Consider the following 22,683-nt stretch of genomic DNA (forward strand, 5'->3'; position numbering starts at 1 on the left):
AGTTCATTGCAGGGCAAAACTTTTCTACGTGGCAAGTATTGATCTTCCTTTCAAAAGACATCTTTAGCTTGCTGTCAGTTTTTGTCTGAAATGCATCTGAAAGATACTTTGAGTCCTTTACTGCGTGACATAAATAGAAAGCAGTGGTGGTTTTCACCTTATTTCTTGTAGGGTATCTTAAAATTTATTTCTAATTCAGTGTTACGTTAATGCAAGTTGATTCCAGCTATGGTGTGATTGATATTACTGCCTCTGCCAGAAGGTTTGAGATTTTAAGTTCCAAACTGGAACATTAAGGTGCATAATTCCCCTGATCGTATATCCCATAGGTTATTAAGAGAGATCCAACATTAGTTTGAGGGAGGGGTATTGATCACTAGTGTGGTGCCACAGGGCTGGCAGGTAGCTAATGTTGTTTCTTTGTTTAAGAGGAAAATAAGGATAATCCTGGAAATTATAGATTGGTGCATTATTAAGGGATTCTTGGGGCTAGCAACACACAAAATGCTGGAGGATGCATAGATGCTGGATAGACAGCATCCATGGAAAAGAATAAACAGTTGATGTTTTGGTCCAAAACACTGACAGTTTACTTTTTTTTTCTATAGTTGCTGTCTGACCTGCTGAATTCCTCCAGCATATTTTTTTTTGTGGGTGTTGCTTTGGATTTCCAGCATCTGCTGATTTTCTTGTCTTAGGGTTAAGATTTCTCAGCACTTGGAGAAACATGTCTATTAAAGGGACAGTTAGCATGGTTTTGTATGGAATAGGTCACATCTGCTTCATAGGTTTTTGAGGAAGTGACAAAGGTAATAGATGAAGGTTGAATGGTGAATGTTGTATTTATAGATTTTTGTAAGGCATTTTACAAGATCCCACATGGTAGGCTCGAACAGAAGATTCATGAGATTCACAGTGATTTGGCTGACAAGTTCCAAAATTGGCATGCCCTGACAAGTCAGGATTTTGGTGGAAGGGTCTTGTCCTGGGTGAACATCTTTGACTCGTGGTGGTCCACAGAAAACTGTACTCAGGCTGATGATTTGGACAAAAATGTGATAAGGCAGATGAATAAGTTTGCAGATGACACAAGGATTGGTGATGGTGTACAACAGAAGATTGCCAAAGAATACAGCCGTGTAGAGGTCAGTTGCAGATATGGGCAGATGGGGGTTTTATCTGCTACTGCACTTTGGGAGTTCCAAAATAAAGGGAGAGTACTTAGTTAATGGCAGGATCCTCAACAGCACTGATGTATAGAGGGATTATTACAACCATTAAGGAGAATGTACAGGAGCCTGAAGGCACATACTCAACACTTGAAGAACGACTTTTTTTCCTCCATCAGACTTCTGAATGGACAATAAACCCATGTACACCACCTCACTATTTTTTTTGCTCTCTTTTTGCACTATGCTATGTATTATAATTTTCTGCTTCTGCAAAATAGCAAATCTCAGGACCTATGCCACTGATAATTAATTCTGATTCTGATCTTGGGGGTGATGGGCTCCCTAAAAGTGGCCACACAGGTTGATAGGGTGGTAAAGGAGTTGTACGGCATGCTCATCTTTCGTTAGTTGAGGCATTGAGTTTGAGAGCCAGGAATCGGAATCATAATTTGGTTTATTATCATCACTGATGTATGTCATGAAATGTGTTACTTAGTAATAGCAGTACAACACAAACACAAAAATTAATATAATTTACAATAAACAAATAAACAAATGGTATGAAAGGGGAATAGTAAGATGGTGTTCATCGACTGTTGAGAAATCTGATGGCAGAGGGTACAACTTTATAAAACTCTGGTTAGGCCACTTAATAGGAAGCAAGTGGAGAGGATGCAGTTGAGGTTTACCTGGATGTTGCCTGGTTTGTGCGGAGGAGAGGTTGGATAAGCTGGGGCTGTTTTCTCTTGAGGGGAGATTTGACAGTTTATTTAAAAAAAAATGCGAGGCAGAGATAGACAACCAGCTTCTTTTCCTCAGGATTGAAATGCCTAAAACGAGAGTGGATGTATTTAAGGTAAGGGGAAGGTGTGTGAGGCAAGTTTTATCTTACACATGGTGGGGCTTAGAATGCACTACCAGGGTAGTGGTACAGGCATATAGGAGCATTTAAGAGACGCTTAGATCAACACAGAGATATGCAGAGAAGGGGGGAATATGGTCAATGTGCAGGAAAGCACTCAAGGTTTGATTGATTTAAGCACTGAGCTGAATTGGAAAGACAGGGTATGGGTCAAATTGTGCCCTGGTCTGAGATCAAAGTGCGACCTGAGGTTTGGACAATTTTAAACGCTGGGCCAGATTGAAAAGGGTCGTGTGTCAGGGCCAGAGGTGAGGACGGGCTGGTTCATTTGCTGCTCTGCAATGTTTACTAGTCTGTGCACTGGGCAAAGACTGTGGCCTGCAACTAACAGGCTTCTGAATTGGATGCAGTGATGCTTGGCTTAGTGTCTGTGACTCACTTTTGTAAACTTCAGTTCTAAATGCTATTTACATATTGTTTTCATGATGATTTTTCTTTGTCACTGCACATTGGGTGTTTGAATTAATTTGTCTTAATGGGTTTTATTGTGTTTCTTTGTTTTGTGGCTACCAGTAAGGAGACATATCTTAAGGTTGTATAAAGTATGCATACTTTGATAATAAAAGTATTTTGAATTTTGAAGAGGGATTAACTTATTACGAGTCATTGGCAGTGTGGCAGTATGGGCCAAAGGGCCTGATCTATGCTGTGCTGTTCCAAGTTCTATGTCCTAGACCAGGCGTCCCCAAACTTTTTTGCACCGCGGACCGGTTTAATATTGACAATATTCTTGCAGACTGGCAGACCGGGGGGGGAGGTGGGTGAGGGGGTGTTCAAGTTCAACAGTGCGTGACAGGGAATGAGGAAAGGTGCAGCTGACTCATATCGTTTCACATCGCCAAATCATATTGTTTCCCCGCGGCCCGGTAGCACATCTTTGAGGCCCGGTGGTTGGGGACCACTGTCCTAGACTAGAAAGATGAATATGCTTCTGTGCAATATTGAGGGACTCTGCACTCAAATATTCTATCTCTTGGGAGCATAATAAAACCAAGGCCTTGCCGTTCTCATGAATGTAAAATATAACACAATGGTTCCTGCTGATGTTGGAACCAAAATTTGTTCCTCAGATGAAAGCTAAAAAAAAAAACAACAGATGATCATATTAGTGACGTTACTGGTTATGTGAATTTGTGCATGATTGACTCCTGTATTTCTTACATTTACTGTTGTCAAAGTAGTTCAGTGGCTTTTTGGATCTATCTGAAAGTAGTTTTTAAGATGGTTGCTCAACTTGCACTGTTTTTTTTTGGACTATTTAATTCAGTGATACTGGATTGTTATTTGTATTTAAACGAGTGAAATTGTTTTTGAATTTTGTACAGTTTTGTACTGCTTGTTTAAATGTCTATATAAAATCTCAACCCTAAGCGAATGAATTGCCAAAATAGCTGTGTGATTAATCAGGGTTTTTCACTCTTAGTGAATAGATTTTGTGAAACTACTAAGATTTTTCAAAACAGATTCTTGGAGAATAGAAAAGTTTGGTTTACTCATTTGTTAATGGGCAAATAACTGTCATCTCTAGTTTTAACCCACCAAGCCCGTTCTGGAAATGTACAAAAGTAACACGAATGCAAAAAGTGCATTTGTTTCTGTAAACTTTGAACCCACATAAGTTTTCTGTTCTCTGTGTGAAATCATTATTTAAAGTATCCAGAGAGGACTGGGTTGTAAAGTCTTAAAATATTTTCCTTCCACTATTAGAATCAGCACTTGAATGTATGAGATTCCCCTGGAGCAGATTTAAGCTTCTCTAGTACATGAAAATTGGCTATGAATGGCTCTCAATTGAGTTCTTGGAAGTGGCACAGAGAAATAAAAATATACATTGTTGTTGCATGTTACAATAGTGAAAGCCTCTATTGTTGGATCAGTATAAGTGAGTTTTATTCAGGTTTACTTGCCTTGATTGTACTTGATACTACAATTTTTCACCCGCTATGGTGCTTATTTGAATAAATGTTGCAAGGCACTAATCAATGTGAACAAAGTGATAATGCATTTATGGGCTGAAGCAATTGATTTATTTTGCCCAATGTTATGCAACACAGGGTTTTCCAATTAATGTCGTATCTCATAGGGCCAGACATGAGCAAGACCAACAGGGTTTCAACTGGTAATTATTAATTATATTTGAAACAATAGTTTAGCCAAATGTAGATGAATATAGTTTATAGATAGTTGATAACAAATAGAAAATGAAGGTATATTAAGGATGATCTTAATGAGAGTATTAAAGCAACTTCAAAGATTATGAATATTCTGTGCTTTTTGCGGTAAAGTAAAACCTCCAACCTGATGGCATGAATATTAATTTCTCTAATTTCTGTTAATTTTGCCCCCACCCACCTTTTGTCTTTTTTTCCCATTCTGTCTCCCTTCTTATCCTTTCCCTTCTTACCTGCCCATCACTTCACTCTGGTTTCCCTCTTCCATGGTCCACACTTCTCTCCTTATCAGATTTTTTTCTTCTGTACTTTACCTCTTCCACCCATCACCTCCCTGTTTCTCACTTCATTCTCCTTCCCCCCCCCACACCCACCCACCTTCCTGTCACCTGGCTTCACCTATCACCTGTCAGCTTGTATTCCTTCTCCACCCCCCTCCAATCATTCCTGATGAAGAGTCTCAACCTAAAATGTCAACTGTTTATTCCTCACGGTAGGTGCTGCTTGAGTTCCTCTAGCATTTTGTGTGTATTGCTCTGGATCTCCAGCACCTTCAGAATCTGCTATTTTAATAGTTAGATGATTTTGTCTGGAGTGAAAAGGTTGTAGTCAGCTCTTTTTTTAAAAGTAGAATTGTACCATAAAAGCTGAGAGAATTTTCCTCTTTAGAGGGGGTAAAGTTGTAAAGGAATTTTTTTAGAAGTTCAAAATTCATGAATGATTAAACGAGGCATGTGGAGTCATCAGTTGACCCAGGATTGAGTTTTATGGAGCTCAGTATGTGGGCAGTGCTGGATTAACTGAACCCCGAAGGAAGAAAATGCGCAATAGATCCATCAATGGTTTTCTCTGTTAAAAGTGGATATTTTCAACATACTTGTAGCACGTATCAGATGTTTCATACTTTCTTTGCATTCAAAAGCAATTTACTTGGTTCTCTGAACATCTTCAGTTTAGGTTTCTTAATGGGTGTCTGTTGGTAATGAGTTTGCAGTTTGGCAATCTTATAGATGCCATTCAGTATCTGTGGCAAAACGGTGAGTATTTCAAATTCATTGCTTCATCAGGACCATGTCTGATGTGAAGGGGTGTATAATTCCACAGGAGATGCTATTTGGCATTGTATGTATTTCTGCTGTTTTCTGTGAATGTATGATAAAAATGACAGTACTCTAATGTTTTTCAGCTCTGCCATCACATCCTGTTTAAATCAGGTGTATCAAAGCCTGGCCAATCTGATTCGCTGGTCTGATCGGGTAATGCTAGAAGGTGTGAATCTAGATGAAAAAGAAATGGTGAATGCAATGATTAAAGCGGTGCTCGATGGAGTGAAGGTATGTAAAATGAAAATAAATAGAGAAATGGGAGTAAAAGTCTGCCGTTATTTGGATCTTCATTCTATCAAAGGTCTTCTCCAGAATATTTCTTCACTTGTTCCATATATGATTGCTTTCAGTTGCCTTTGGAGAAATACTTGATTTGATAGGCAGTTCCTAAAGCAGCAATGTTGAGAATTTATTGTATGAATTATGAGTGGAATTATGAGTAGGGTTGCTAATTTTCTCACTCCCAAATAAGGGACAAAAATAGCAGTCAAATACGGGACACTTGTGTTTACCCCGAGAAAGACTACCATGACCATAAAGCCTTGCGTGGGCACCTGTGTGCGCATGTGTGATGTGCGCATGCATGTACGTGCCGACTTTTTTCCTACAAATCGGTTTTGGCGATCCTGTTCAGTGAAACTACACTGTACATACATTATTTCTACTTTATATGGGCTGTGTATTTATCATATCATTCTTGCTTTTACTATATGTTAATTTTAGGTTTTATGTGTTATTTGGTATGATTTGGTAGGTTATTTTTTGGGTCTGGGTACGCTCACAAATTTTTCCCATATAAAGGGTAATTGCTTCTTCGCTTTACACCATCTTGGCATGAAAGGTTTCATGGGAATGCTTTACCTTAGCAGGGAAAATATGGGACAAGGGCAGTGCCATATAGGACAAATCAATTTAGCCCAATATACGGTATGTCCCGAATAATACGGGACAGTTGGCAACCCTATCCATAGGAAAGCTTGCAGTTTCAACTTGACAGGCTTTGAGAAAAACATTGACTTAAATTTTAATAATTTATGAATATTAAACATTAAGATTTCCTATTTAACCTAGAATTAATAAAATGAAATTACTCATTTATCACTTTTTCTAGCTAAAAAGATACAGTTCTGACAAATGCTCTTCAATCTGAAACTTTAATTTCTTTTGTTTTATACAGAGAATGCCTGAACTATTTTTTCAGCATTTTCTGTTTTTTTTCCCCAGATTTCCAGCATCTAAATTTTTTTTTGATGTTCATAATAAGATTTTGTAACTTTTATTGCTTCAGTGAAATGCATAGCTTGGAAACCAAAACTGAAACTTGCAGATGCTGGAAATTTGGAGCAATATAGCGCAGAACAAATTCACCACATCAAGCAACCACTGTACAAAGAGAAATGGAGTTAACATTTCAGATTGAAGATCCTTGGTCAGTGCTTATATAGAAGAAACGCATAGAAGTTGCACAGAAGGTAATATTCAGCTTCGGTTAAAATCTTGTTGAAGACAAGATGGGGAATGGAAAACAAGGGATGATTAAGACAAAAGACATGGACAGAGATCTCACCAGAAAGTAGAGGAGAAATTTAGGAGTTGAGTTTTAACACCTTATTGTTAATAAGAACTAAACTTGTTTTTTTGTTGTTTCAGATTGCCAGCATCTGTAGTTTTTGTTTTTGGTTACTTATTATTGAATTCATTTTCAGGAAAGGTTCAAGGGTTTGTTTATTATTAAAGTAGGTACACAGTATATAGCTCTGAGATTATTCTCCAGATAGCCACAAAGCAAAGGAAAACCATGGAAGTCGGTTCAAAGAGACGCAGCAACCCACCTCCCCAGCACAAAACAAGAACGGCAACACGATCATCAAAACCCCCCAAACCCTCCTCCCCCTACCCCCGCACAGATTGCAACCCCCCCTACTCACACACCCCCAACCCACCACACACAACGCGCGTGAAAACACAGAATAAAAAGCCATTTATTTGCCTTTGCAGCTTGAAACATTCTTTCTCTCTTCCCTAATATTGGCAAAGAGGCTTTGACATGAAATTCTACACCTCTCTTTTTCCACAAATGCTGACTGACCTCAGTTTTTCCAACATTTTTGCTTTGGTTTCAACAGCATACCACAGCATACAATTTTGTAAGTTGAATTCCACTTGATCAATATGTTCGCTTTGAAATTGTAAACTAATTAATTAACAAAGTGAACCAAGCAACTGTTTAAATCCACATAAATTAGAGATTGAATTTACAAATGCTATAATACTTAAAATCTTTCTGCTAGTTAGCATTCCAGGTTGTCTGAACCAACTGAGTTGAGTTTTAATAACATTTTAATGAAGTACAAATAATAGCAAAGTTTAAAAAGAATGTTAGCAGGAACTAAATTTGTTGTCCCTTTCTTACTGAACCCCCTCTGTAATCTCTGCTATTCTTCCCATTCTTCAACCATGTGCTCACCCAGATTTCCCCTTCACCTGATACCTTCCAGCTTGTACTCTTTCCCCTCCCACCACCACCTTATTCTGGCATCTTCCCTTCTTTTCCAGTCCCAATAAAGGGTCTCAGCCCAAAATGTGACTCTTTATTACTTGCCATAGATGATGCCTGACAGGTTGAGTTCCTCCAGCATTTTGCGTGTATTGCTCTTGTAACTAATGACTTTATTCCTTTGGATATAAATATAAAAATTTGGGAACTGAATTATCTGTAAATATTTCATAGAGATCAATTTGAGATTCAGATTCTATTCAACAGCTGGAAGTTTTAGAAGACTGTAGTTTAAAGTTTGAATGATAAATATCAAATATTTTAGAAGCTGCTTTTCCATTAAGCACAGTCACCCTTTGCAGGAAATATGAAAATAGTCCTTACAATGATGTGCCTCCCTCCATTTAGGACAGCTTTTGTCCTGCATTTGACTGTTTTAATACCGCAAGATGAAAAGTATCTTAGACATGACTAGTAATAATTGCTAAACAAAGTTCAATAACTGTGCATGCTGTAGGAATGTTGAAACTCAGTTTGATTCATTGAGCTTGGTTGGAGTATATCAGAGACCCCTTTCTCATGTTGTTACAGCTGAACAAATTTAAAAATTGGTATCTTTCACTGGTGGAACTTTGCAACTGTCATACATGCTTTTTTGGCGGGGGAAAATTGCTGAACATTTCTGACTTGCACTTGCCAATGAAGATGACCTGCGGTAAATGAGTATGAGGTTCATTAATCACATTTCATCTTTTCACTGGACATGTCCAGGGACTTGAATAGCCCTTCAGATGAGGCAAAGATTCATCACTTCCAATCTCATCCATTGCTTTTGGTGCTCTCGATGTGGCGTTGTTTACATTGGCAAAACCAAGCACAGATCAGATGATTATTTTGCACATTGAACTTCCAGTTGTATGTCATTTCAGTTCCCACTCCACACTGACTGTCTGACCTCTGACTCTCTCAGTAAGGCCAACCACAAACTTGAGGAATATCTCTTCTTCCACTTGGGTAGCCTGCAACCCAATGCTATGAACATTGATAGTGTCAAAAACCCAAAGCCCATTGTTCCTTCCAAAAAAATGATGAGAGGGATAATAAATCAGCCATGATAGAATGGTGGTGTGGACTTGATGGGCCAAATGGACTAATTCTGTTCCTAGGTTTTGTTGTCTCAAACTCCAATCAGTGTACCAAGATTCTTTATCATTTTGTTCACCATTTCCTCCCTCCCACTCCCTTTCCTCACCCCATTCCACGATTCTCCCTATAATCGGATTTGTTAGCTCCCCTTACTTGACTCCATCTGCCCATTATCTCCCCACGTCACTTAATTCCACCTGTCACCTATTGTTCCTCCTCAGCTTTTTATAATGGATATTATCCCTCCTGCACTCTTGGCTCTGATGCAGGATCTTGACCTGAAATGTTGACCATCGCTTTGCCTCCATAGATGCTGCTCAACCGGAGTTCCTCTGGAGCAGGGGTTCACAACCTGGGGTCCACGGACCCTTTGCTTATTGGTATTAGTCCTTGGCATGAAAAAGGTCGGGAATCCGTCTCTAGAGGGTTTTTATTGCTCCAGATGCCAGCATTCTCAGACTCTTGTCTCTCCAAGTCTTTCTCTGTTGTAGTTTCTTCAGCTATTTAGAAAATGTTTTACTGATTCTGTGTTTCCCATATTGGACATCTCTCTTGATGTAATCTTGATTTTTATGTATGCATGATATTCTTAAGTTACTCTGTCAGTAATCAGTCACACAGTGCTTGACTTGTTGCTTTTCTAAAGGAGCTTGTGAAACTGACAATAGAGAAACAAGAACAGCCATCCCCCACCTCTCCAGTGAAACCCACCCAGCCAACAGCTAAAACTGACAGGTAAGAAGAATTATTTCAAGGTTTAAAGATTTGTAACAGGTTGAATCTTGTATTTGAAGTAAACTAAAAGAGCAGTAGGTCATTGCTGTGAAAAATTAGAATTAGATGTTTTTCTTTTATCTCTCAGTGAAAATGTGAATTTGGGTTTGCTGTGTAAATGCGAATTGATGCTGCAAGCAAAATGTTTTGGAAATAAGTTTTTAAATAATGGTACAGTCTGAGAATTTTGTTGCTACAAATTGAATATTTGTGATATTCTTGAGAATCAGACTTTGTATTTCACAGAAACAGACATCCCACCTCCCCTGGAAGTTCCGGGAGTCTCCTGCATATTAATAGTGGCTCCCTGATGCCGGCAAATTATATACAATATTCCAGAAATCAATTTTTTTGAGAGCGAGAGAGAGAGAGCGTGAGGGAGAGCAAGAGGGCGCGCTAGAGAGAGAGAGTGAGCGCGAGAGTGACCACGAGAGAGAGAGAGCGCGCGCACGCCATGGGAGAGTGTTCCAAAAAAAGAAAATATAAAATGTACGTCACCCCAGATTACCCTAAAGTGTACCCCTGCCTAATAGGGGTCAAAAATAATGACAGTGTTGCTCGCTGCACTGTTTGCAACAGTGACTTTTCTATTGCCCATGGTGGGTTAAGACGACATGTTGAGGTGAGTTTAACAGGTGTCATTCGTTCATTAGCATAGCTAACGTTATTTAAACTAGCTGGCTAGCTGCTAAGGAGCTACTCTATTGCAGACATTCCACCTCTCCCGGAAGTTCCGGGAGTCTCCCACACATTGATGGTGTTACCTCCCTGAACTGAGTTTTTGCAGGGTGGGATGTTTGTGAAGTTTGTTGTTACTCCTTTCTTATCCTATTAGAGTTGTAAGAACTAAGAGATGGGTTTATTATCAGTATTTTATATGACATGAGATTTGTTGTATTGCAGCAACAGTACAGTGCAAGACATAATATACAGTGTTACAAAAATAAATAGTGCTGAAGAGGAATAACGAGATAGTGTTCATACGTTCATGGACAGTTCAGAAATGTGCTTGATGATGTAGGGGAAGATTGTTGAGTGTGGGTTTCAGACTTCTGTACCTTCTCCATGATAGTAACCAGAAGAGGCATGTCCCAGATGGTGAGGATCCTTAGAAATAGATGCCACCTTCTTGATCATAGGCTCTTGACGATGTTCTTGATTTGGTGGTGGTGGTTGGGGGGGGGGGGGTTGTTGGCTGTGTGCCCATAAAGGAGCTGGTTGAATCGATGATCCTCAAGTTCAAGTTTAATTATCATTGAACCATACAAGTATATAGCTAAACAAAACAACATTCCTCCAGGGCCAACACAAGGCACATAACCAACAGCACACTGCACACAGTAACCTTCTTGTGATCCTGTGTATTGATGCAACTACTCAGAATATTCTCCACTATGCATTTATAGAAATTAACAAGAGTCTTCGTTGACATGCCAGTTCTCAGTCTCCCATCATAATAATTTTCAAGTATTGGAAAAGAAGTGGACAAAATTGAGAGTGAACTAAATGAGCATTTTGTTGTTTTTTTTTCAGAAATACTTGCCTTTTGCTCACTAATAAATATTTTGTGTTATCAGTAAGTTTTGCAAAATATATATGGTTTTGCAAAGTTTTATAATTGATATAAATTTTGAATTTATTTCCCAATTTTTTTTTGTTGTGCATTTTGGCTCATTATACTAACCTGTGTCAAAATCTTCTCTGGTGTATTCTCTTCAATGATTTCTTCTTTTCTGACCATTTCTAGCTTTACTCACCCACTCCCAGGTGTTTTAATCTTTTTCTTCCATTTGCCTGAATCTTTCCTCGTAATAGGTAGATATTGTAGGCAATAAAGTAACACAAACAATAATGTAAGGCTGAAGTTACTTTGTTAAATTGTTACTAGTTTGTGGGTCATATGAGCAAGGCAATGCCATCCCTACTGTACAGTATATATCCAAAATTGATTTGTCCACTATAGATGATGGATGGTAGTGGGTGAAGAAAATAATTGATACAGGCACGGTAGCTTAGTAGTTAGTGCAATACTTTACAGAACCAGCGCCCGGGGTTCAATTCCCACTACTGCTAAGTAGTTTGTATGTTTTTCCAGTGACCATGCGGTTTTCCTCCCAGTGCTCTGGACTCCTCCCACGTTCCAAAGACATACAACTTGATAGGTTAATTAGTCATTATAAATTGTCCCATGGTTAGGCTAGAATTAAATCGGGGGATTGCTGGTGGCTTGAAGGGCTGGAAAGACCTATTCCATGCTGTATGTCAATAAATAAATAAAAGTCTCTGAAACCTGTGAAAAGGGACCTTGACAGTGGTGAAGTTCAACAATGGTGTATGTCCAATAATTAGCAGAGACTCAATTTAAACATTTTTATAACATGCCCAAGTTCTTCTAGGTCTGAATCTTTCCTTGTAGATCAGTAAGTATTTCACATAAGCATCATAACACTTCGGAATTTGAATCATCGGTTTGAGTGTCATCCACTTTCATTACCAGAAAAAGTAATAACAGCTATATTACCACATCTGATTAAGTTGCAGATAACACATGGTTAAAAATTTGCTACATCTTATAGAGTTCTTTGATGCATAGTTTATATTAGCTTATGTGGGGGGAAAAAGCTTATTTCCTTGTTATCGTTAATCTCTGCCAACAAAGTTTTAAATTATTTTGATCTGTTGCTTGATTCTCAAAGTGTAACAGAGCTTCCCTTGACTGACCGTGAAAAGGAGATTTTAACGAAAACTACTCCAATGACAAGATCACTGGAGGCATTTTCAGACTCTGCAGATGGGGAATGTGCTCCACCAAAGCCGCCACTGCCTGGTATTCGTATCATGGAACATGGGTAAACATGCCCAATGTTTTGTATGCATTTAGAGATTTAGAGTCTGTGACTTAGACAGTAACACTTTTGCCTCTTATATAATATTGTGTTGATAGAAATACTGTCTTTTTGGTGAACCATTATACACATGCCTGGTCCATCTTGCCACTAGTACCAATTAAATGAGCAACCAAGCTAAGCTAGTTTTCCATCCAACTCCTCAACTGTTTTTTTTTAAAACCTGGAACTCTAGTAAAAGGATCGAAACCTTACCCCAAGTTTAATTCAATTTATTTTGTATTACTTATATATTGAACTTCTGACTTGGAGTGCTTTGCTGAGTGCACAAAAGAGGCAGTCACAGACCCAACCATCCATGGGATTTACAAAGCCATTTGGACAGCTGGTGAGGCTCTGCACCTCAGACTCACTGACTGTTGAAACTGCATTATTTGCAAGCATTCAGTAATACCGGGACAATTTTTGTTTTAAAATGTTAAAAAAAAAAGGATTTTAAACCAAACCATTTGGTCACAAGAAATTAACTGAAAATATAACTCCTGCTTCTATGACACCTCCCTTAAATTTTCTTGCACTTACCTTAAACAGATGTCCTCTGGTATTAGCTTTTATTGTCCTGGGGGAATAGGTACTGACTGTCCACTGTCTCTGTGCCTCTCATTATCTTATACACCTTTATCAAGTTGCCTTTCATTCAGCTTTGCTCCAAAGAGAAAAGCCCTAGCTCACTCATCCTTTCCTCATAAGAGATGCTCTCTTATTCAGGCAGCATCCTGGTAAATCTCCTCTATGCCCTCTCTAAAATGTTGACATCCTTTTGATAATGAGGCAACCAGAACTTAACACGTTACTCCAAGTGTGGTCGGACCAGAGCTTTATCGAGCTGCAAGATTACCTCACAGCTCTTGAACTCAATTCCCCAATTAATGAAGGCCAGCATGCCATATACTGCCTTAACCACCTTATCAACTTGCATGACAACTTCGAAGGATCTATGCATTTGGACCCCAAGATCCCTCTGTTCTTCCCCAGTGCTAAGAATCCTGCCATTATCATTGTACTCTGCCATAAAATTTGACTTTCCATACTTTTCTGGATTGGTACAGGATCCACAGTCCACAACACCAGCAACCTTTGTGTCATCTGCAAATTCACTAATTTACCCTTCCACTTCTTCTCCAAGTTATTTACAACAATTAGTCACTAACTTCCGGGCAGAATATGCTCCATCTACTATCACCTTCTGCCTTCTCTGGGCAAGTCAATTCTGAATCTCTGCAGCCAAGGTTTTACGCATCCCATGTGTCGTGACTTTCTGGTTGAGCCTACAATGGAGAGCCTTATCAAATGTCGGTAGTTCCTTATGTCTGCCCAATTGTTCAGTAAGATCACAGCTGAATTTTAAAACTAATTTTTAAAAATGTCAACTGTTCTGATAGTACCGTTGAAATTAAAAGAGCTGAGAGAACGTTTATATTTTTAAAATAACGAATGCAATTTGTACGTTGTTCTTTGAGGTGCTTTAATTGTGATTTTTTTCTAGTTAACCATTTCATTTACTACCCTCTGGTTAAATTTATAAGAAATTGTTACAGTGCTGAGTGATGTTGATTAAATTACTGAATTCTTTGACCTGCAGCAGTCCTGCTTCTTCAGTTTTACCACCTCTACCGCCCAAAAAGAGACAGTCTGCACCTTCACCTACCAGAGTGGCAGTAGTGTGTCCTATGAGTCGAACTACCAGTGGTTCTAGTATACCTAATACCAGGCAGGTACGGGAAGTGTTTACATTTTGAATGGTATTAGACGAGATGAAATAATTTGTACAGTTGCTGAGCAACGGTCTCTGTATAATTAGTTACTAAAAATATCCAAGCTAAAACATACACAAATGTATTAGAACTATACCACAGATTTGAGTATCCCTTATCCAAAATGCTTGGGGCTGGAAGTGTTGGATTTCAGATTTTGGAATATATAATGAGATAGCTTGGGATTGCATAATTTGTGATTGAATTTGTGCTATCAGTGAGCAGTCTTGTTTTACATTTGTTCATCACACATATGTAAGTAGTAAAAATTATTACATATCATTAATATGAAAATATAATATATGCAGGGTAATAAAAGCAGCACAGCAGCATTGGGAGAATCAGCTGTTGAGCAAACACAGATAATGGCAGGCTTTCAGTCTCCACCTATGATACTGTGTTTTGATTAAAAGTTTACAGTACACTATTTGTGTTGTACTTTTTTTAGGTTTTATGTAAGGTGTAAAGCAATCAGCATCGTAGTATAGCCCTGATGTTAGATTTTTATCAGTAATAGAACAAAGAACATAGCACATTACAGGCCCTTAGGCCCACAATGTTGGGCCGACCCTCAAACCCTGCCTCCCATATAACTCCCCACCTTAAATTCCTCCATATACCTGTCTAGTAGTCTCTTAAACTTCACTAGTGTATCTGCCTCCACCACTGACTCAGGCAGTGCATTCCACGCACCAACCACTCTGAGTAAAAAAACCTTCCTCTAATATCCCCCTTACCTAAAGCCATGTCCTCTTGTATTGAGCAGTGGTGCCCTGGGGAAGAGGCGCTGGCTATCCACTCTATCTATTCCTCTTAATATCTTGTACACCTCTATCATGTCTCCTCTCATCCTCCTTCTCTCCAAAGAGTAAAGCCCTAGCTCCCTTAATCTTTGATCATAATCCATACTCTCTAAACCAGGCAGCATCCTGGTAAATCTCCTCTGTACCCTTTCCAATGCTTCCACATCCTTCCTATAATGAGGCGACCAGAACTGGACACAGTACTCCAAGTGTGGCCTAACCAGAGTTTTATAGAGCTGCATCATTACATCGCGATTCTTAAACTCTATCCCTCGACTTATAAAAGCTAACACCCCATAAGCTTTTTTAACTACCCTATCTACCTGTGAGGCAACTTTCAGGGATCTGTGGACATGTACCCCCAAATCCCTCTGCTCCTCCACACTACCAAGTATCCTGCCATTTACTTTGTACTCTGCCTTGGAGTTTGTCCTTCCAAAGTGGACCACCTCACACTTCTCCAGGTTGAACTCCATCTGCCACTTCTCAGCCCACTTCTGCATCCTATCAATGTCTCTCTGCAATCTTTGACAATCCCCTACACTATCTACAACACCACCAACCTTTGTGTCATCTGCAATCTTGCCAACCCACCCTTCTACCCCCACGTCCAGGTCGTTAATAAAAATCACGAAAAGTAGAGGTCCCGGAACCGATCCTTGTGGGACACCACGAGTCACAATCCTCCAATCTGAATGTACTCCCTCCACCACGACCCTCTGCCTTCTGCAGACAAGCCAATTCTGAATCCACCTGGCCAAACTTCCCTGGATCCCATGCCTTCTGACTTTCTGAATAAGCCTACCGTGTGGAACCTTGTCAAGTACCTTAGTAAAATCCATGTAGATCACATCCACTGCACTACTCTCATCTATATGCCTGGTCGCCTCCTCAAAGAACACTATCAGGCTTGTTAGACATGATCTGCCCTTCACAAAGCCATGCTGACTGTCTCTGATCAGACCATGATTCTCTAAATGCCCATAGATCCTATCTCTAAGAATCTTTTCCAACAGCTTTCCCACCACAGACGTAAGGCTCACTGGTCTATAATTACCCGGACGATCCCTACTATCTTTTTTGAACAAGGGGACAACATTCGCCTCCCTCCAATCCTCTGGTACCATTTCCGTGGACAACAAGAACATAAAGATCCTAGCCAGAGGCTCAGCAATCTCTTCCCTCGCCTCGTGGAGCAGCCTGGGGAATATTCCGTCAAGCCCCGGGGACTTATCTATCCTAATGTATTTAACAACACCAGCACCTCCTCTCCCTTAATATCAACATGCTCCAGAACATCAACCTCACTCATATTGTCCTCACCGCCATCAAGTTCCCTCTTATTGGTGAATACCAAAGAGAAGTATTCATTGAGGTCCTCGCTCACTTCCATAGCCTCCAGGCACATCTTCCCACCTTTATCTCTAATCGGTCCTACCTTCACTCCTGTTATCCTTTTTTTCTTCACATAATTGAAGAATGCCTTGGGGTTTTCCTTTACCCTACTCACCAAGGCCTTCTCATGCCCCCTTCTTGCTCTTCTCACCCCCTTCTTAAGCTCCTTTCTTGCTACCCTATATTCCTCAATAGACCCATCTGATTCTTGCTTCCTAAACCTCATGTATGCTGCCTTCTTCCACCTCACTTGTCACCCATGGTTCCTTCACCCTACCATTCTTTATCTTCCTCACCAGGACAAATTTATCCCTAACATCCTGCAGGAGATCTCGAAACATCGACCACATGTCCATAGTACATTTCCCTGAAAAAACATCATCCCAATTCACACCCACAAGTTCTAGCCTTATAGCCTCATAATCTGTCCTTCCCCAATTAAAAATTTTCCTGCCCTCTCTGATTCTGTCCTTTTCCATAATAACGCTAAAGGCCAGGGATGCTCACCCACTGAGAGATCTGTGACCTGACCCGGTTCGTTACCTAGTACTAGATCTAGTATGGTAATGATCTTGACAATCTCATCAATTAATTTCTCTGCTGCTTCTTAATCAGCAGGTGCTTTAAAAACCTAATACCTTGCCTTTTTTAAACTTCTGCATCCAGCCTGCTGAATATTCAATTACCTTTAATTTTTAGTTGATCATGATAGATCTTTGTTTGGAGAATGTTAGTTCATGCATCATACATTTTTCCATTTATACTTAAGAACTGCAGTGATTATGTTGCATTATATATAAATGAAAGAATGTATTTGACTGTAAATTGTTCTTAAATTGATGTGATGAAGATGATAAAAAATTAATTAGTGTCTTGTATGTTTAGGAGTTTGACAGTTTGGATTGTTACTTACAAAGGCGACTGTCTGGTGGCAGCCACTCCTACGGTGGAGAATCACCAAGGGTATCTCCGTGTAACAGCATAGGAAAGCTGAGCAAGTCAGATGAACAGCTGTCATCACTGGACAACGATAGTGGGCAGTGTTCACAGAACACAAGCTGTGAAACACTTGGTAAGCCAGCATTGTTTCTTTTTCAAAGATATTAGCATTAAATTGACACATTGATTTTCTCACCCTTTTCTTTCCCTACAATATATAGTTTCCAATATATAGTATGTGTAGGTCTCTAGTGTATTTGCTTTTTGAAAGCCTGTTGAAAGAAGTTTACATTGGTCTTTTTTTCACTCAACCTCCACTTTCTCTCCTCACAGAAACATGCATGGAACTTGTAGTAATTTATGATTATTTAGTGTGAAGGAAGGGAAATTGTTTCCAGTGGGGATAAGTCAATATAAAGCAGACAAAAATAAAATTTGTCTTAAATCTCATTACTTGTCCCCATTGTATTCAAAGTATAAATAGAGCAATGTAGTCAAGTTGCATAGGAGCATGCCATTAGGAACACCAATGCTCATGTCAACCATCAAGTACCTGTCTATGCTAATGGCAGCACTTGGTCGATAGCCTTCTATGTTTCAGCAATAATAGTGTTTGTCTAAATGCATAAACATGAGAATATCTGTCATATCCACTTGAAACAGTGTGCTACAGATTGTAACACCCCAAGGGCATCAACATTTCTCCAATCCTCTCAATGCCTTACTCAGATCTCTGACTTCCATTTTTAGTTACCTAGCCTATCCTTGCCCTTTATAATTTTGTGCACCTTAATCAGAGCCCTCTGCAGTCTCTGACGTTCCAAGAAACACAAGCCCAACCAACCCAACCAGTGATGACTCTCTCATCACAACTGAATGCTCTATCCCGGACAACAGCATGCTGAATTTCCTCTACACCCCCTTCAATGCAATTGAATTTATCCCGCAATATGGTTCCCAGAATGCACACAGTACTCCACCTGTGAATATTTTAAGTTGTGCCTTAACCTCCCTGATCTTGTATTGTTTGCCTAATAAAGGTAAGTAACCTCAGTATTTCTTCGAGCTGTACCATCTCTTATGAGACGATAAGACATGAGAGCAGAACTAGGCTATTCGACCCATCATGTCTGCTCCACCATTCAATCATGGCTGATTTATTTTCCCTCACAACCCCATTCTCCTGCCTTCTCCCCATAATCTTTGCCCTTACTAATCAAGAACCCATCAACCGCCACTTTAAATATACCTAGTGACTCAGCCTTCACCACCCTCGGGCTAAAGAAATACATCCTCCTATCTGTTCTAAAGGGACATCCTTATATTCTGAGGCTGTGCCCTCTGGTCCTAGACTCTCCCATCATAGGAAATATCCTTCACTCTTTCTAGACCTTTCAATATTTGGTAGATTTCAATGAGATTCCCGCCCCCACCCCCCTTTCTTCTAAACTCCAGCAAGTACAGGCCCAGAGCTGTCAAATGCTGATCATTCTGATGAGCCTCCTCTGGATCCTCTCCAATGCCAGCATATCCTTTCTTGGATATGATTGTGTGATCACAAGACTGTGAGCTTAGCCTCCTGTTCTGAGCCCTTTACACTTAAGATTGTGAGACTAAGCACAGCCCTAATGCCTTATTTAACTTTGCTGATGACTCTGCTGTCAGTGACTGAATCAAAGGTGGTGACGAATCAGCTTATTAGAGTGAGACCGAAAATCTGGCTGAGTGGTGCCACAAATTTGCACTAAAGGTCAGCAAGACCAAGGAGCTGATTATTGACTTCAGGAGGAGGACGCCGGAGGTCCATGAGCCAGTCTTCGTTGGGGGAATCAGAGGTGAAGAGGGTCAGCACCTCTAAACTCCTTGGTGTTGTAATTTCAAATGACGTATCCTAGGCCCAGCATATTAGTGCAATTACAAAGGAAGCATGACACACTTCTACTTTCTTAGAAGTTTGCAGAGATTCAGCATGACATCTAAAACTTTGACAGACTTCTAAAGATGTGTGGTGGAGGGTATATTGACTGGTTGCATCATAGCCTGGTATGGAGACACCAATGCCCTTGAATGGAAAATTCTACAAAAAGTAGCACATATGGCCCAGTCTACTACAGGTAAATCCTCCCCACCATTGACCACATCTGCATGGACCATTGTCGCAGGAAAGCAGCATCCATCATCAAGGACCTCCATCACATTCTCGCTGCTGCCATCAGGAAGAAGGTACAGGATACTCAGGGCTTTCACTACTAGGTTCAAAAACAGTTATTACCCCTCAAACATCAGGCTTTTGAACCAGTAGGGATAATGTCACTCAGCTTTACTCTCCTCACCACAGAACTGTTCCCATAACCTATGGACTCGCTTTCAAGGACACTTTGTCTCATGTTCTTGATATTTATTGCTTTTTTTTTGTATTTGCACGGTTTGTTGTCTTTTGCACATTGATTGTCCATCCAGTCTTTCATTGATTCTATTATAGTTCTTGGATTTATGAGTATTCCCGCAAGAAAACTAATCTCAGTGTTGTATATGGAGACATATATGTACCTTGATAATAAATTTACTGTGAGTTTTGTTATAGAGTTCCAAACTGCTCACAATCCACCAAATGTAGTCTGAGCAATGCCTTATTAAGCCTCAGCATTATATCCTTTTCCCAGTTTTATGACCTTACCAAAATGCATCATCTCACAGTTATCAAGGTTAAATTTCACCTACCATTGCTTTGCCTGTTTTAGTAATTCTAGGGTAATTTTTCTAAGATATTTTCCCAAAACTATCCTCTGCGCTGTCAACAATGCCTATTTTATTGTCAGCTCCACACTTATTAATCATATGTCCTATGTTCACATCTAAGTCATTAATGTATGTAACAGGAAGTTTGCCAGCACCGATCATAGGATTACACCACTGGTCATTGGCCTCAATTCACAAACTAATCCACGGTCATCACCCACTGCCTCCTATTAACTAGTCAGTTTTGAATCTCCTTTGCCTTAGATCCTACGTATCTCAATCTCCATCAAAGACATGTAAGCTTAAAAAAGGGATCTCTGGTATTTGAGAAGGTAACCATTGTTGAAATGAAAGGTTACACTGCATGCTCCCCTTAAAGGCTTCTGTATCGATTAATAATCCTGCTGAATCAGTTTTTTACTTGCAAGGGTATCTGATACAAAGTTACGAGATGTAGCTGGGTGTACCTCACACCTTTTAATTAATTTTAAACTTTTTTTTGCAGATAATCCAGAAAATTATGATCCCGATTATGACTTCCTGCATCAGGATCTTTCAAATGCTGATCAGAATTCGCAACACATTTCAGGCATGCTAAGCCCGCTACCAGAGTCAGCAGTAGAATCCAGTTCACCTCTTCCTGGGCAGACATTTACTTCACAAGCAGTGCCTGACTGGCGGCTGGGGCCGCAGACTAATGCTTCACCAATGCAAATACCACCGGCATTACCAGAGAAGAAACGCAAGAGTGCTGGTTCATCAGAGAGTTCAGGATCTAGGGTTTCTTATGAGAGATTTCCTTCACAGTATGACAATATTTCTGAGGAAGAAATGCAGAATTCTGCTGTGCCAACAGTGCAATACCCTCCATTTGCTGTAGTTTCACCAAGGCAACAAGGAGTTCCATCGATGTCAGTTGGATTCCAGGATATTGATGTTTCAGAAATGGCAGGAGTACCTGAGAAGCCTCCTCCGCTCCCAGAAAAAAAGGCCAGGCACAGTGAGTATTTACCTCTTCAACATTTCAATGTTAATACTTCTATTGTTGTTGAAGTATAAAGTGTGCTACTTTAGTGTGAATATGCAATATACACTCTGCTCATTGGTGAAGAGAATTATAACTCTTCACCAATAGCATGTTTTAGTGCATGATATGGGTCCAATGGTCCTTTACCTATCACCTTGAGTTGTTCCTTTTACAACAGACACCTTTGTCCAAAGTGGAACTCTTTTGGCAGGATGATCTTTTGGCTGGATGAATTCTGTATTTGTGCTGTTGATTTTCCATCTCTGTTCATATGCATGGAGTATTTGCAAGGTCTTTACTTAAATATTGGTTATAATATTGTTTAATATATTTTATACTGTGACTTGGCAGTGTCATTATGTAACTGAAGTTCTTCTGATAAGTTATTGCAACACTGGCCATTGGCTACTTTAGTAATGACATTGGTGTTAATAAAGTTGGCATTAATTAGACTGAAAAGCCAAATTGGATTTTAATAAATCCAATGGGTTGTATATCTTGAGCATATTCAGAAGCTGAGCCAGTTTTATTTTTATAATAAGTACTGCATTGTTATTTTCCATTTGTAACTGGCTCTTTGAAATATCAAAGCACATTATTACAAGGTTATGACATAGAAATATAGAAAACATAGAAAATAGGTGCAGGAGTAGGCCATTCGGCCCTTCGAGCCTGCACCGCCATTTATTATGATCATGGCTGATCATCCAACTCAGAACCCCGCCCCAGCCTTCCCTCCATACCCCCTGACCCCCATAGCCACAAGGGCCATATCTAACTCAAATAACGTTTCTTTTCCCATACTATTTGTCCATTGCTGTTTGATTTTATAAAAGGAATATCTATAACAAAAATCAGCTCAGCTGACCATGAATCATTTCTCTGTCACCAAGAGGAAAAGGAAGTTTGTGGTTCCTGGAACAAATCTGTAGCTAGTTCTGCCTAATTTGTTTTCTTCTAAAATTAGGTCTTGTAATAAATCTAGTGATAGACATTTTCCTTTCCATGTGACATGCCCTTTGTGGCAGAGCTAAGATGCTTGGCTATTGCTTTACCTTTCAGTTCCAGTCTGGTCAAGGGTGCCATCCATACACATGCTGTGGTTGGTTAACAAGAAAATGTCAAAGGTTGGATATTACATAGTGAGTGATTTGTCTCCTAACAGAACAAAACCTTCCCACCACATAGAATGCATGTGAGGAGTTTAATGGAATACTCTCTGCCTGGATGTGTGCCGCTTCATTAGTATTCAAAGCATAGCAATATTTAGTACAGGTACAAGTAATCTGCTTGATTGACATCCGAATACTCTTTAAGTACTCATTCCCTCCA

The 22,683-nt window shown here is 39.7% G+C and overlaps 1 protein-coding gene across 7 annotated transcripts in view; it reads left to right on the top strand.

Annotated features, from left to right (window-relative positions):
• Positions 1–22,683, top strand: part of LOC140186182 (rap guanine nucleotide exchange factor 1-like) — a 177,728-nt gene that overhangs the window by 63,379 nt on the left and 91,666 nt on the right. For 6 of the 7 annotated variants that reach the window (XM_072240117.1, XM_072240118.1, XM_072240119.1 and 3 more), the window contains exons 4-9: positions 5,452–5,599; positions 9,661–9,749; positions 12,485–12,637; positions 14,277–14,409; positions 17,532–17,718; positions 20,830–21,324. In XM_072240117.1, coding sequence (XP_072096218.1) covers positions 5,452–5,599; positions 9,661–9,749; positions 12,485–12,637; positions 14,277–14,409; positions 17,532–17,718; positions 20,830–21,324 — 1,205 coding nt within the window. The remainder of the gene's footprint in view (positions 1–5,451; positions 5,600–9,660; positions 9,750–12,484; positions 12,638–14,276; positions 14,410–17,531; positions 17,719–20,829; positions 21,325–22,683) is intronic. The other variant, XM_072240120.1, reaches the window with a different exon arrangement.

The sequence above is a fragment of the Mobula birostris genome, chromosome 22, assembly GCF_030028105.1.
Source record: "Mobula birostris isolate sMobBir1 chromosome 22, sMobBir1.hap1, whole genome shotgun sequence".
In the NCBI taxonomy this organism is placed as follows: Eukaryota; Metazoa; Chordata; class Chondrichthyes; order Myliobatiformes; family Myliobatidae; genus Mobula; species Mobula birostris.